Here is a 14,486-nt window from a genome sequence, read left to right as displayed (position 1 = left end):
TATTTTATTTTTTTTACAGATAACGTGCTCCAATTCAGAGTGTAAAAAATGGCGATATGTTCATAGTATAAAAGATCCAAGTGATGTGCCAGAGAAATGGTTCTGTGATATGAATCCAGGTAATTGCTATAAAATTAAAATAAAAGTTATCATGTCTATCTATATTAACGTGATAATTTGAGAGCAATTTATCATGCAAATGGAGTTTGTTGTAACAGTTTTTTTCTTAAGAATTAAAAAATTTTTTTTAGTCTAAAGTATTTACAGAAAAACTTTACTATATTCACCAAATTTAATTAAATTAAAGTGGAAAGTTCCAGTAAAATAACTTGTTGAAGATTAGTAAGAAGTAAATTTGTATAATATAATTAGATTTTATGAGAAGTAAAAGGTCTGGATTTTTTCCAAAGTAGATGCCTTAGCTGTTAGTTGGTGTTTTATATAAAATTGTCTACATGTATTTTTTTAAATATTTTATTAAAGATTTTTTTTGTTTGTACATGTAGAAATTGTCATCCAAACTGTGAATTCTTACGTTATACTGCAGATAGTCAGTTGGGAAATTTATCAGTCCATAGTCTTAATTCCTACAAGCTTTTTTGTTTATTGCTAAGCATAGTACCTAATATACAGGATGACACAGGGAATTCGGAAATTTTGAAAGTACTAGTGGCAGCCCTTAGGAACTGGTAGAAAGGTCTTCTGAGCACAACTACCTGCTATTTAGTAATCATGGAGCAATGGGTCGGTATACAGCATGATGCATTTGCCGTGAAGGCATTTTGCAAGAATGGTGACAGTGTGACTGCTGCTTAACAGGAATTCCGACATCATTACAATTTAGTACGTCATGATCGCGTTCCATCTTGTCACGGATCAAGACGTGGGTTGAGAATTTTGAGGAGATGGGTTCAGCTCTAAAAAAGAAACCACCAGGAGTTCAAAGAACTCAATGAACACCAGAAAACATTGAAGCAGTTCGGGCCTCAATTGGAAGGAGTCTACGATGATCGACAAGGAAACACGCAGCAGCATTGAAGCTAAACTGAACAATTGTCTGCCAAATAATCCACAGCGATTAGAAGTTTCATCCTTACAAAATTCAAGTTGTGTAAGAACTGAAACCATCAGACTATATGGTCCCATGGAAGTGTTTCAAAGTGCCATGCAGAATCTCAACATTTACTTCCAAGAATGCATAATGGCCATCATCTGATGGACATTGTTTTTAGAAATTGAAAATTTTTATGGTGGTACGCTTAATGGCATGTAATTTTCTTTTTGTTTTCAACAATAAAACTTGTAAATTCTCGTTATTCCCGTTATATAACGGGAATAATTACCTAAAAAATGTAAAAACAATTTTTTTTTAGATTTTTTCACAAAACTAACAAGTTTTGTGCTTGGAGACATTTTAGAAAATATTTTAATAAGAAAATTAATTTAAATCATTCATAAATAATATGCAAAAAAATATTATTCCAGTGCGTCGACGTCCAAATAATATAATTTTGTCAGATGGCTGTTTGCCGTATGCGTGCTAGTTTGTATTTAGTGTTAAAACTGAAACCCCATAGACCAATTTTCTTAAAACTTTGTAGTCAGGTACTACCTTCAGGGAGAAAGTATGTATTAATTTTTTTCAAAAATTGAAATAAAGGACGGGGATGTTTTGGCTGAAATAAAATTTAAAATTTTTACCGGGATATTTCAGCTAAAAATATTTCTTACAAAAGTTGAAGTTTTATTTTTAGAGATCACAAATTACCGAAAATATTTATTTAATATTCACCTCTCTGCTAAAAAATTACTATATATATTTTTCTTTCTTCAGCTATATCTATTTCAGAAAAGTAGTTTTTTACATCAAGATTATAAAGAGATTTTTACCCAATAAATTGAAAAAAATTAAAAAAAACACCAGAGTACAAGAGCATCTTAAGACCTAATGTACCATGGGATGTAGAAAGTTACTAAAAATAATTACTACATTCGCAAATTAATTTATTTTTAAGAAATCATGGTGGAAATAGTACTGATGAACAAAGCAAAGACGAGATCCACCAGAACATTAGGATCATGGAGATTGATCCTATACCAAGGTGCTGGTTTGTAAAAAAGAGATATGACTACATATAAAATGAAAAATACAAAAATGTTATATTTAAGTATGCTTATATTATTTTTGATATATATTTTTTACACAGCATACTAGTTGGTTATAAGTTGAATAAAATGTATTTCGTGGTTGCATCTTTTTAATACAATTTACATTATTTTTACCATTTTTTAATGACATCCAATTTTGCTTATAACAAAAGAAAATTGTACATGTGCCTTTTTTCCAAATTATTTCTATAATTTCACTGCAAAATCAATTACAAATAGATAAATTTCATTGGTATTACTCAAAAAAAATTATTTTTGTTTTTTCTGAAGGTGCTGGTGAAGCTTCTGCTGATGTTCCTGGTGAAGAGGAAGAAGATGTTGCCGATAAAATATCGACATTGGCTATTAATGAAAAATCATTAAAAAAGATCGGTGAAGTTGTCAATGGAGAAATTAATAAAGAAAATGAAGATGTAGAGGGAAAACCAATCAAAAACCCAAAAGTAAACGTAAACGTGGGAAAGGCGGTAAATGTAAACAAACTGATCCGCCTACAATACCTGTTTCAACTTTGTTTCGTGATGGTATTTATAATTTTAAAATTAAAATGTAAATTTAGGTTTATTTACGATAAAAATAATTTTTATTAAACTTTAAATTCCTGTGAAATATGTAATGCGACTGTAGTCATTAGTATTTTATTAATATTGGGCCATATAGTAACAGTGATGTTTCAAACCCATCTAGTTAGAGAAAAAAGCGTGACAAAGATACGTGAATTTTACATCAGAATGAAAAGAACTCTCCAAGAATCTTAACCAATCAGTAGATATATACATTCCTTTTAGTTGCTCTGCAGGCATGAAGGCAACATTCAAATTCTTCTACATATTACAGAGAATGTGGTGTGACAGAACAGTTTTAATAACCTGTGTTCTTTTAAATAGTTCAGATTTCATATTAAACAGAAAATGTTTATGTATTTGTGCAACTCCTCAAATAAGGATCAACAGAGCAGGATCTGTAGATGATGGAGGACAGGCTATCAACCTTCTCATATGACTCGTTGCTGAGGAAATGTTTTGTTTAGGTAAGTCCACATGAATCTGGAAAAATGTGGATGAATTTCATATAATTTATTTAAAGCACTGTAAATCCATGTTACATATCTAAACATAATGTCTAAACAAATAACCGTTTTCATAATGATGAATGCAGGTTCAGCACCCATATATATTTGAATGTTATGCCGACGTATTCGTGTCAAAACATGAAACAGAACTTATCCAGAATATACGTAAAAAATTCAGATCTGTTAATGTTGTACTGTTGATAAATTTTACATAAAGCATTGTTATTTAAAAAAAAAAAAAAAAACAATTATTTTTTGGAACGTTTTACTCTACAGAATAGTTTTGCACTGATTTTTTAAGGTTATGCAATTATCTTGTTCATATTACTTCAACGTTGTTATCAGATAATGATGATTGACTGTTTCAGTAGGTTGCCCATTTCATGTTGTTTTTGTCTATCCGTAAATGTTATTTTTCGTTGTAGTTCTTCATTGAATACATGATATTCACACCTAACAACTGTGTAACTGATTCAAACGTAAGCCATAAAACATATTGAATGTTTCTTTGCATTTAATAATTTAGTACAAATAAAGGTTATAAAAGAATTAATTACAAGTTTATAATTAATAAATATGATAGTTATTACCGCATACATTATGATAGTAAGTAATACTTTGATTTTATATGCGGAGTTGGTGTTTTCAGGCCGAGTATAATACAAGTACACTTTCCTGTTTCAACTTTTCCATTTTCTCCTTTCATTCATTTCTTCACAGACCCACTCCTTCCGTACTCTATCTCTGTTCTTAATTCCTATGAATTCCTCAGCTGCTTTTTTTATACTGTTTTTAATATTTAACCAATGATCATTCACATTATTTGGCTCCCATCCCATTCTTGTTTTTTCCAGTTCGCTATTTCTCTTTGACTCTTAATTTTTCCAAATCATAGGTACTTCGGTTCTGACCAACCTTTATTTTCTTGATCTTCAAATTGATTCTACTACTATTAAGTTTTGATCAGAGTTTATATCTGCACCTGGTAAGCTTTTGCATTTTTCATACAGTTCTTATATCTTTGTTGTATGAGCATACAACGTTTGTTGTATGAGCAATCAATTTGGTACCTCTCTCCATCCAATCTCGACACCCATGTATGTCGCCTTTTATGATTTTCAATTATCGTGTTTCCCACTACCATATTATTTTCCATGCAGAACTCAACTAATCCCTCTTTTCTTTTGTTTCTATTATTTAAACCATATTTTTATATTATCTTGCCTTCTTGTCCACCAACCGTAGTATTCCAGTATCCCATCAGTACAAATACGTTTTTCCTTTCTCTCTCTAGTGTATTTTTGAGCTTTCCATAATACTTCTCAACCTCTTCTTCAGTATATTGTGATGCTGGCATATATACTTGCATTATTACAAGGTCTTCTATCCTTATCATCATCAGGTGATCATCAACATATTCCACCCTAATTACCTTACCTACTATTCTCTTTATAATTAATACACCAACTCCATTCCTACCACTTCTTTCAACAACCGAGTGTACAAGTGGAAGTCCCTACTTGACATTTCTCCATTTCCTCCCCATCTTACTTAACTCATTCCAAGTACATCTGATTTATTTCTAATCATTTCTTGTGTTGTGTTTTCAATCTTACCTTTTTGCAGTAGTGTCAGTACATTCCATGTTTGTATTCTTATCATATTTTTTGTTTTCTTTTTCATTTGTCCAGCCCTCCCTGCACAGTTACCCTTTCTGTGTTCTTCATCTTACTTCTTCATAAGCATGAAACCTTTTATTCCCCTCCTGGAGATCTGAATGAGGGGAAGTTTTAGCTCCAGAGTCTTTTACAAAAAGGTCCATCCCACTCCATGATCAACAAGGATTAAGGATATCTGAAATCCTTAAGGATCTTTAATGCTGTGGTTTCCCACTGCATTACATTGTCTTCTGTATTCCATTGATCTGGTGATTCATCTGCCTTTGGGGACAATTTCACACCCCCAGAACAATAGTGTTCTTCCTTCTACCTGTTCATCAAAGGCTGTTGGCACTTTATAGAAGGGGGGGGGCCATTTATACTGATGGCCACTCAGTCGCCAGAGCTATGTCTGTGGGAACAGGATGCACCATGATAGCAAGCCATAGCTACACTTTGTGAAGGTGTGATTGACATTTACATGGGAGAGGGTTTTTGAGACGCATCCCATATCTTATCCCTCCATCATAGTTCCAACTAAATAAATGCTGAAGCAGTTTTCTTATCCATGATTTGTCATAATATATGCATTTGTGACATGATGTATATATTTTATACCGATCAGAAAAAAGATTTATTTATTAAAAATTTTTTTTATTTTACCAGGAGTATATCCTGTCGGTCAAGAAATGGAATATCCAACCTTGCAGGATGGTCGTACTGCTAAAGAACGTTTTACCAGTGAAGAGGCAAGGATGTTGGATCGTTTGCATAATGATATATATAATGAGGCTCGTCAAGCGGCTGAAGCACATCGCCAGGTCAGTTTTTATTTTTTATATAAATTTAAAATTGAATTAAAAAAGAAAGTAAAAAGTAGAGAAAGCAAAATGGAATCCTATAGTTTAATTGATTGTGGATGGTTTAAAACAAATCTTAAATAGGAATTATAATTGTAGAATTGTAGCACTATTTTTAGGGAGACCAGATATTGATGTTTGATAGTTCAGAAGATACTTTCCGTATAAGGTAACTCATGGAATTAAACATGATAGAATGTAGTGTAGTATCTTGTGTAGCTGATGAGAGATAAACTGAAATAATTAGTGTCATCATGAGTAAAGGAATGACCAAAGTTCATGCATTCTGTCATTAGTATTGCTTTGGTGATAGAAATTTTCATTCATCACAGTCTTTTGTTCATTATTTTTAAGAGAATTAGTAATTTCCCATTTTAGATGGGGAAAAATGTATCTTTCCGCATGTTACAAACAATCTTCCGTAAAATTGAATGGAAACCTGAAATTCTGTTCAACTGTTAATTGTCAGAGTGCTAAAAAATCAAATAAAAATATGATTTGCTTTTTTTTTAATTAAACAATTTTTAAGATATTGTAAGTAAAATTGATTGATTTGGTTTGAATAATCTCGAACAAACCCAAAATGTTTTTAGTAGACTGTGTCATTGTTATGTATGAAGTCTGTTCAAGAAATACGTAGACTGTTTGAATTGCTGGGTCCAGTTGGTTCCACTCAAATCCGCTAAGCGTCGCCATGTTCGTACAGATCAGCTGATTACAACGCAGTTTTTTGATTGCAAATATCATTATTGGTTGCTTAGCTGCACGGTTGTTTGTGAAGTGTGTTTTTTTCGTTGGCGGATTTTAGAATGAGTGACTTGAACGAGCAAAGAGTTGCTGTGAAATTTTGTGTTAAACTTGGAAAATCTGCGAGCGAAACTTTTGGTATGCTCAAGATGGCTTACGGCAACATTGCTATGAAGTGTCCGACATGTTTTAAGTGGCATGGATGTTTTAAAGATGGTCGTCAATCGATTGAAGACGATCAGCATTTTGGACGTCCTTCCACATCAACTGACGACTCACGTGTAGACAAAATCAACACCCTGGTTCGGGCAAATCGATGTCTGACCATCAGAGAGCTTGCTGAAGTGTGTGGGGATATCAGTTGGATCATGTTACGAGATTTCGAGATCATTTTACGAGAGTGATTACTGGTTTTTTCATCACGACAACTCTCCAGCCCTCAGAACTCGTGAGTTTTTGGTCAAACACTCGATCACTGTTCTTTCCCACCCACCCTACTCACCTGATCTCGCTTCTTGTGACTTCTTGTTCTCCAAACTCAAAAGACCTTTGAAAGGAAGAAGATTTGAGACGATTCCTGAGATTGAGGAAAATGCGACAAAGGAACTGAAGAACATCACAAAAGAAGCATTCCAGGACTGTTTCCAAAAGTAGAAACACCGTTGGGATATGTGTGTGCGTCAGGGAGGAGAGTACTTTGAAGGGCACCCAGACAAGTAACTTCTAAATAAAGTACATTTTGTTTTATGACATTGGTCTACATATTTTTTGAACAGATCTTGTCTATGTGTATGTATATATATATATATAAAACCTGGCAAAGAAATGCATATCCTGCCAACTTGCCAATCAAGTCATGATTATCAAAATAAAAGATTTAAGCAACAAAATTCGAAAATTTTGAATTAAAAAATTTTTTATTTTAGGGGCTTCCTTATTTTGTGGGGAAAAATTTGGGAAAAAGTTATTTGTAAAAAAGTGTTTCCTAACAGAAAAAATTAATTTAAAAAAAAATTGTTAAAAAATATTGAGAAAATAAAGTATATCTTTTATGAAAGTAATGAAAAATTGCTTCTAAGTGAAGAAAAAATACAGAAAATTTCTTTTAATAAAAATTAAGAGTTAGATCCAAAAAATAGAATATTTATATTTTATAGGAGGGAATAAATTCTTAAAAAGACTTTTAAAAATATTCATATATAGGATAAGCTTAAATTTGTAAAGTTTTCTCTAAATAATAATTGCTTTAATACAGGCTGAAGTAAGAAAGAAAATTCTCAAAAAAGTTTGCATTTTGGGTCCAGGGTCTGTAATTTAAAAATTCGTAGACATTTCATAATAGCTATATGAAGTATAAACTTTCAAAAAATTCTAGGAAAATGTTTAAACCAAAGGAAATAGTGCAAAGGAACAAAACATAAATCATTGTTAATAGGTGGAGATTTGAAAAATATCATCTCATCTCTTTGAGTTCCCTCAAAAAATCAGAACAAACTATCAAGATACAGAAATTGGCTGTTTGGTGTATACTAGTACGAATAATGTAGATCCATATTTAGAAAGTTGAAAAGGTTTATTGATCTTTATGTTTATGTTTATGAATGTACAATCTATACTAAAAAGAATGCTCGTTAAAAAAAAAAACAAATAATATCCATGTTTAAAAACTCAACACATGTAACTCAAAAACACAATACTTTGGCTTCTGAAAAAGGGTTTTGTTAGGCTTTAATAAATTACTGAACCATTCTGAAAAAATGTTTTCACCAATTTATTGAAAATACAATTATACAATTTTCTTTCACAGAAATAATATTACTCTTCAATTGAATTCTTAAATAATAATTAATTAAAAATTAAAAAAGCGTGAATTTTCTGTAGCTTGTTAAACATGTACATAAATACATGCTCACATAATTTTAATTAACATCTGAATTGTGAATTAAACAATTAATACCAAATCACATTTATTTTTTAATTGTGTATTTATGGTTTTATCAAGGTTTTTATCACAGTATCCCTTTATCCATTCAGGCAAATGCCTGGAACATTCCTTTTTTTTCTTTTAGCTGTGAATTGAATATCTATACATTTCTTATGTTATAATAGGTAAATTCAATAAAATTACTTCATTTTTTACAATTTTTCACAGTAATTTCCACAACACAAACACCTTTCAAAACCAGTCTTAAAAGAAACCCTGCCAACTTTTGTTGGAAATCTGGACACACTCATCACCTCAAGCCCTTAGGAAGTTTTTATCGCTTGTAATGCAAAATGCCTCCCTTTCAGTCTGTTCTTCACCTGGAAAAAAAAGTCAAGACACGTAGAGCAAAGTCAGGACTGTAGGGAGGGTGCTGTGACAGTTGACAGTTTTTTCTGGTGCTGGCCAAATACTTGAAGATATCTTTAGACCAATGTGCTGGAGCGTTATCAAGATGAAAACCATTTATTCATGTTGAGTTTCGGTGCAGCTTCTTGAGAGCTTAGATTATTTTAGGTAAGTATTATTCAGTATACCGCTTCTCTGTGACTATCTTCTGATTTTCCATGTAACATTCTAAAAGTTTTTCCACATTAAAACATACGGCCACCATTCTCTTCTAAACCGATCTGGATTTTTGAATAGTTAAGGGGGCTCCTCATCTTAGAACACTCGCACTTTGCTTTGAGCCTGGGTCAGGACATTACAATAGTACAGCCAAGTTTCTTCACCGATCACAATACTGTATACATAGGGAGTTTTCCCATTTTCAAACTTTTTTAGCATTTCACAGCACCGTGGAATATGACATGCCATCTGATTGTCATCAAGTAATGCGGCACCCAAAGGATACAAAGCTTTCTAACTTGAAGGTGATCTCATATAATAGCACGAACTGCTGCTGCATTAATCCTCAAGTACACCTCTATTTGGTGGTAGGTCACATGGCTGTCCGTCCCAAGAAGTTTTCATACTGCAGCAATGTTACCCTTAGTCACAGTTGAAGGTGACCGACCCGACCTTGGAGCATCCTCAAGGCCAAAATTTCCTCTTCGAAATGCTGGTACCACCGAAATATTATCGATGGGGACAGTCCTCTCCAAGTACAGGAGTCATTTCCTCTAAACAGTGATCATCACTTAAGCCGCATGCAAAATTGCGCAGTATTCAGTTTTTAACCATTGACGACATGACTGCGTCTTTTCACTAACAATTAAAAAGCAGATCACACAGGTAGTGACTAGAATGGCTACAGTGCAGGATGGGTTGGGAGCTGCCTAAATGTGCGCTAACTTGTGATAACGGATACCTGTGATGATCTATTATCGTCTATTATCGCAAAACCTTTCTAGCGTCTTTAATTTGTATGAGTGCATTCAGAGAATTGAATCTCCATTTTATCATACGGTACTGTACCATTTTAATAAAACTTGTTATATGTTTTTATGTAGTTTTTTTTTTTTTAATCAAATTATATTTTATTATTTTTAGACTCGACAATATATCCAACGATGGGTAAAATCAGGAATGACAATGATAGACATTTGTGAAGAGCTGGAGAAGACTTCTCGTGCATTGATTGGAGAAAATGGGTTGAAAGCTGGATTGGCTTTTCCTACTGGGTAAGTACAGGATTTTTTTAAAATCAATTCTATTTTACATTTTCATTCTATAGCTTGTTGCTTACATTGTTAAAAGTTAAAAATTCATACTTTGTAGAGTATTTTGATGTTGCACCAGTTTTTCAGAAGCTGATTTTGTATATTGATATAAACAAAAAAAAAAGGTTTCTAAATACAGATGTCCTGAAATAACCTTTGCTTTTTGTTATGACTACTTAAATACCTCAAACTGATTTTTACTCATAAGAATAAAGTACTCTGTTTTGTTGGGGCAAATTTGGTGATTTTATGTGTTTTTTGTTCTGAAAAATTGATAAAATATATCTCATACTATATAGAGTGTAGTTTTTGAGAAAACTGCTGTTGTAATGGCCAAAAAACTGCTCTTTTTGATTCGCTGTAAAAATTAAATTGTCAATAAACAAATGAAAATTTCTAATAAAATTTATAGAGAATTTAATTGTAGGAAATAAAGAGAATAGAAAAAAAAATGTTTAAAACTTATTGTCCAGTGTTTTATTAAGATGAGCAAAAGACTTTGATTTAATGAATTTATTCTCCAGACAACAGGCCTAATTGTCATTACTTTGTGATAGCTGAATTTTATAGTGTATGAATAATCCAAAGTTTTACTGGGATTCACCCAAAACCTTCTGAGTAAAAGGCAGAAATGCTGACGCTAAATAAAAATCTTTGTAATCAATTTAAATTGACAAATTATTTTATGATTTTTTTTTTTTTTTAGAAAATCTGAAAAATAAAGTAAATATAGTATGAAAAAAAAATTTTTTAATGCTAAATAACTAACCACAAATACTTAAAAGATGGTTTTAGCAAGTATTTAACAAATTGATTTAAATTTGTTGTATTAATTTTTAAATAATTTTTCAGGTACAAATATCAAACATTATTTAAATTTATTTAACGTAAAAAAATTGGTGTTTTATTGTATGTAAACCCTAAAACATAAAATGTTTTAGGGTTTACAATAACTTGATTAAATTGTCGGTAAAGAAATGAAGTTTGTAGAAAATTTAATTCTGAGGAAATTTATTTTATAGTTGGATTGATTATGAAAAAGAGTTTAAGAAATTTATTATATTGAATTTATAAATTTATAAATTTATTGACAGAAAAATATTGTAATGTCATTTTAAACTGAAACAAAGATCATTTTGATACTGGAAAATGTCTTAGAAACAAAATCAGTCATTTATGTTTACTCTTTCTTATCTTCCAATACTCTTTCATTTTCCTGGAAAAATCCCTTTTCCGTTCCTCTGTCCAAACCATCCCAGTTTTCCTTTTTAGGCTTTTCTGTAAATTTAACACCTGGCAAGTTGTTATAATTTCCAGATCCTGTCCTGATATCTTGCAGTGCAATGCCTGCTTCTTTGACGTCTTGAAGCACCTCAGTGAGCCACACCAGTTGCGTTTTTAGCTTTAGCGATCTTTCCAAGAGTCGTTTACTTTTCCTTGATTCCTCCAAACGCAAGAGGTGGCCGAAGAATTTTATTTTCTTCTTTCTTATTTTTTCTGTAATTGGTGTAACGACCTCATAGATTTTATGGTTCAGGAGTAATCTCCACTTTCCTTTCACCAAATATACCCCGCCGATACAGGTCCTTACGATCCTTTATTCTATTTTGGCTAATTTTTCAGTTCTCGATGCTATCTTGATTTGACCCGGTGTTTCACACCCGTACATTACTACCAGTTTGATCACCGTACTATAGTGTCTTATCTTGGCTTGTTTGGAGATGCGTTTCTTGTTATAGTTGTTTCGTGTGACTACTTGTGCCATTGCTAGTCTGCGTGCTCTTTCTTGCCCGGCTATTTTCTCGTTTAGATTCCATGTGATGGATTCACCTAAATATTTGAATTTTGATACTATTTTAATTCTGCGACCGTTGATTTCCAAATGTTTCCGCTGTGTCTTTCTAGTGAACATCGCTTCTGTCTTCTCGTACGAGATCTGAAGTCCAATTTTCGCTGCGATAGAGGCCAATGATTCTATCTGGTGTTCAGCCTCTTCCTATGTTTCTGCAAGGAACGCTAGATCGTTGTTAAATTTACTTCCAATCTTTACTTTCTCTGGATTTTGTTCGTACCAATGTCGCATGATGTATTCTAATGCGCAATTAAACAGTAATGGTAACAATCCGTCCCCTTGCCTGAGACCAGTCTTTGTGTCAAAAGGTTCCGCTCCCCCCTGAACTTCACCTTCGACCAGGTGCCCGTCATCGTCAGCTCCAACATTTTCACCAGTTTTGGGTGCAGCCCAAAATTCCTCAGAATTCTAAGCACAGATGGTCTATGGATACTGTCATATATCTGAAATCCACAAATGTAATGATGATTAAGCCCTTGCGTCGCAACTTGTACATATAATTAGTTTTAAGGTGATAATTTGTTCTGCACAACTTCTCCAGGGTCTGAATCCTCCCTGATATTCTCCTAATTCTTTCTCCAGTTGATCCTTTATACGGTTATAAAGTATTCTAGAGAAGATCTTGTACATACAATCTAATAGGAAGATCCCCTGTATAGTTGTTTGGATCCATCTTATCGCCTTTCTTGAATAAGAGGTGGATGATTGCTGTTCCAGACCAGTGTTCTGGAAGTCTCTCGCTGTTCCAAATTTTAGTAAGTTCCCTTTGCAATATCTCTAAGATATGTTAGGTGCAGCGTATTTCTAAAATCAGTTTTGTTTTAAATAAATAAATCAATAGCTTAAATTTCATTATTAAGCTATTAAAAATATTAAGAAATGAAGATTCATTATATAATTTAAATTAAGAATTAAATAGAAAAAATAAGTAGAGATTTTTTATTTTTACGTTGATAATATTAACAGCTGATCAGTAAATGAAATTTCTTTATTACATTTGAATAGATTTGTGTGCTTTCAGAATTAAAGAAAAATACTGTATTCACATATCACTACTCTTGATTATATCTGCATATTCAAATTAATATGCCAACATAATTTTTGTTTACTGTTGTGATGGAAATATGCTAGTTGGACATTGTGAATATCAAGAAAGATTCCATTATAGATGGATTCCAAATCTGAAAACTCTATGAAACCTCAAATTTGCTCCTTAATTTAACTTCCAATGGCTTTATTTTTACCCTTTGAGTAGAAGAAATGTTTTGCGAGCTGTAATTAAAAATTGAAGCATTTCTAAACACATGTTATGTATTTTTATTTTCATTGTAAAACAGTCCCATATTGAAACATTCAAAATTGAAACTACTTGCCAAAAAAAAAACAGAAAAAATATTTTTTAGAGGTGGGGAATAAATTTTAAGAAAACTTTTTCCAAAAATATACATACATAGGTTTAACAAATTTGCTAAGTAAAGCTTTTTCTTAATCTAAAATCATCCAATAGAGGTTAAAATAAAAAAAATAAAATGTTCTAAAAACTTCCATGCATTTTAGGAATATAATTTTTAAAAATACAGAGGTTTCTTGGTAGTACTGTGTACGAAGTGTAAACTTTTGAAAATATTTTGAATCATATTTAGATCAAAGTGAGATGGAGCAAAATAAAAAACATGTATTAAGAGGTGGGGGTTGATTTTTGAAAAATATATTTTGAATATATGCAATGTATTTTTCATATCTAAATGTATTTGTCAAAGTAAAATTTTTTCTAAGAAAAAAATCGGTGTGGTCAGTCCTGAGATATAATACCAAAAGCATATGCTTTTTTTGGTCTAGATATACTAACTAGTTGGACCCTAAAAATTAAAAATTTTCAACAAAAATCTGATACCTCATTTTTGACATGATCACCATACTTTACCTTTAATATAGATAGCTATACAAGTGAATACAAGTAGAATAGTCTACTTGTATTCATTCTAACTATATTCACTGAGAAAGTAAAACATTCTAATAAATGGAATATACATATATGTATAGGTATTTCATTCTAATTGCTCTAGGCGATTTTCTTGTGAACTATGTATAATACAAAAAAATGACCTAAACAAAAGTTACTCAGATTGGAAGGGGACACCTCAGGAGGTGACCTTGAATTTGACTTTAAACTTGACCTTAACTTTATTTCAAGGTTAACATGATTTTTTTCAAAATGGAATGACCCATTTTTGATCCCGCCAATCAAAAGACCAGAAAATGTTACATGGAAATATGTGGTCACATATATGACCTTGGAACTTTTTTGAAGATGATATGGCCCGACATCAGAGATAGTGTTTTATGAATGGTGGGTTCTTTTCACAGATATTTACTGTCACCGGTTTCTATGTTATGAAAAGAGGTGCTATCTGGTATTGTCTTGAATCAGCTAATTGTGTTAATCAAATACTATATGTGATTGACCCCTAAACCAAATTTAT

General features: G+C 31.9%; 1 protein-coding gene across 1 annotated transcript in view; it reads left to right on the top strand.

Annotated features, from left to right (window-relative positions):
- Window positions 1-2,556: 2,556 nt before the first annotated feature.
- Window positions 2,557-14,486, top strand: part of LOC142333009 (methionine aminopeptidase 2-like) — a 29,093-nt gene continuing 17,163 nt past the window's right edge. The window contains exons 1-3 of the mRNA XM_075379777.1: window positions 2,557-2,693; window positions 5,566-5,720; window positions 9,982-10,112. Of these exons, the coding sequence (XP_075235892.1) occupies window positions 5,589-5,720; window positions 9,982-10,112 (263 nt within the window). The 5' untranslated portion in view covers window positions 2,557-2,693; window positions 5,566-5,588. The remainder of the gene's footprint in view (window positions 2,694-5,565; window positions 5,721-9,981; window positions 10,113-14,486) is intronic.

This window comes from Lycorma delicatula, chromosome 12 (assembly GCF_047948215.1).
Source record: "Lycorma delicatula isolate Av1 chromosome 12, ASM4794821v1, whole genome shotgun sequence".
NCBI lineage: Eukaryota > Metazoa > Arthropoda > Insecta > Hemiptera > Fulgoridae > Lycorma > Lycorma delicatula.
Note: the sequence above shows the minus strand (reverse complement) of the source record. Positions and strands in the feature narration are given on the sequence as shown.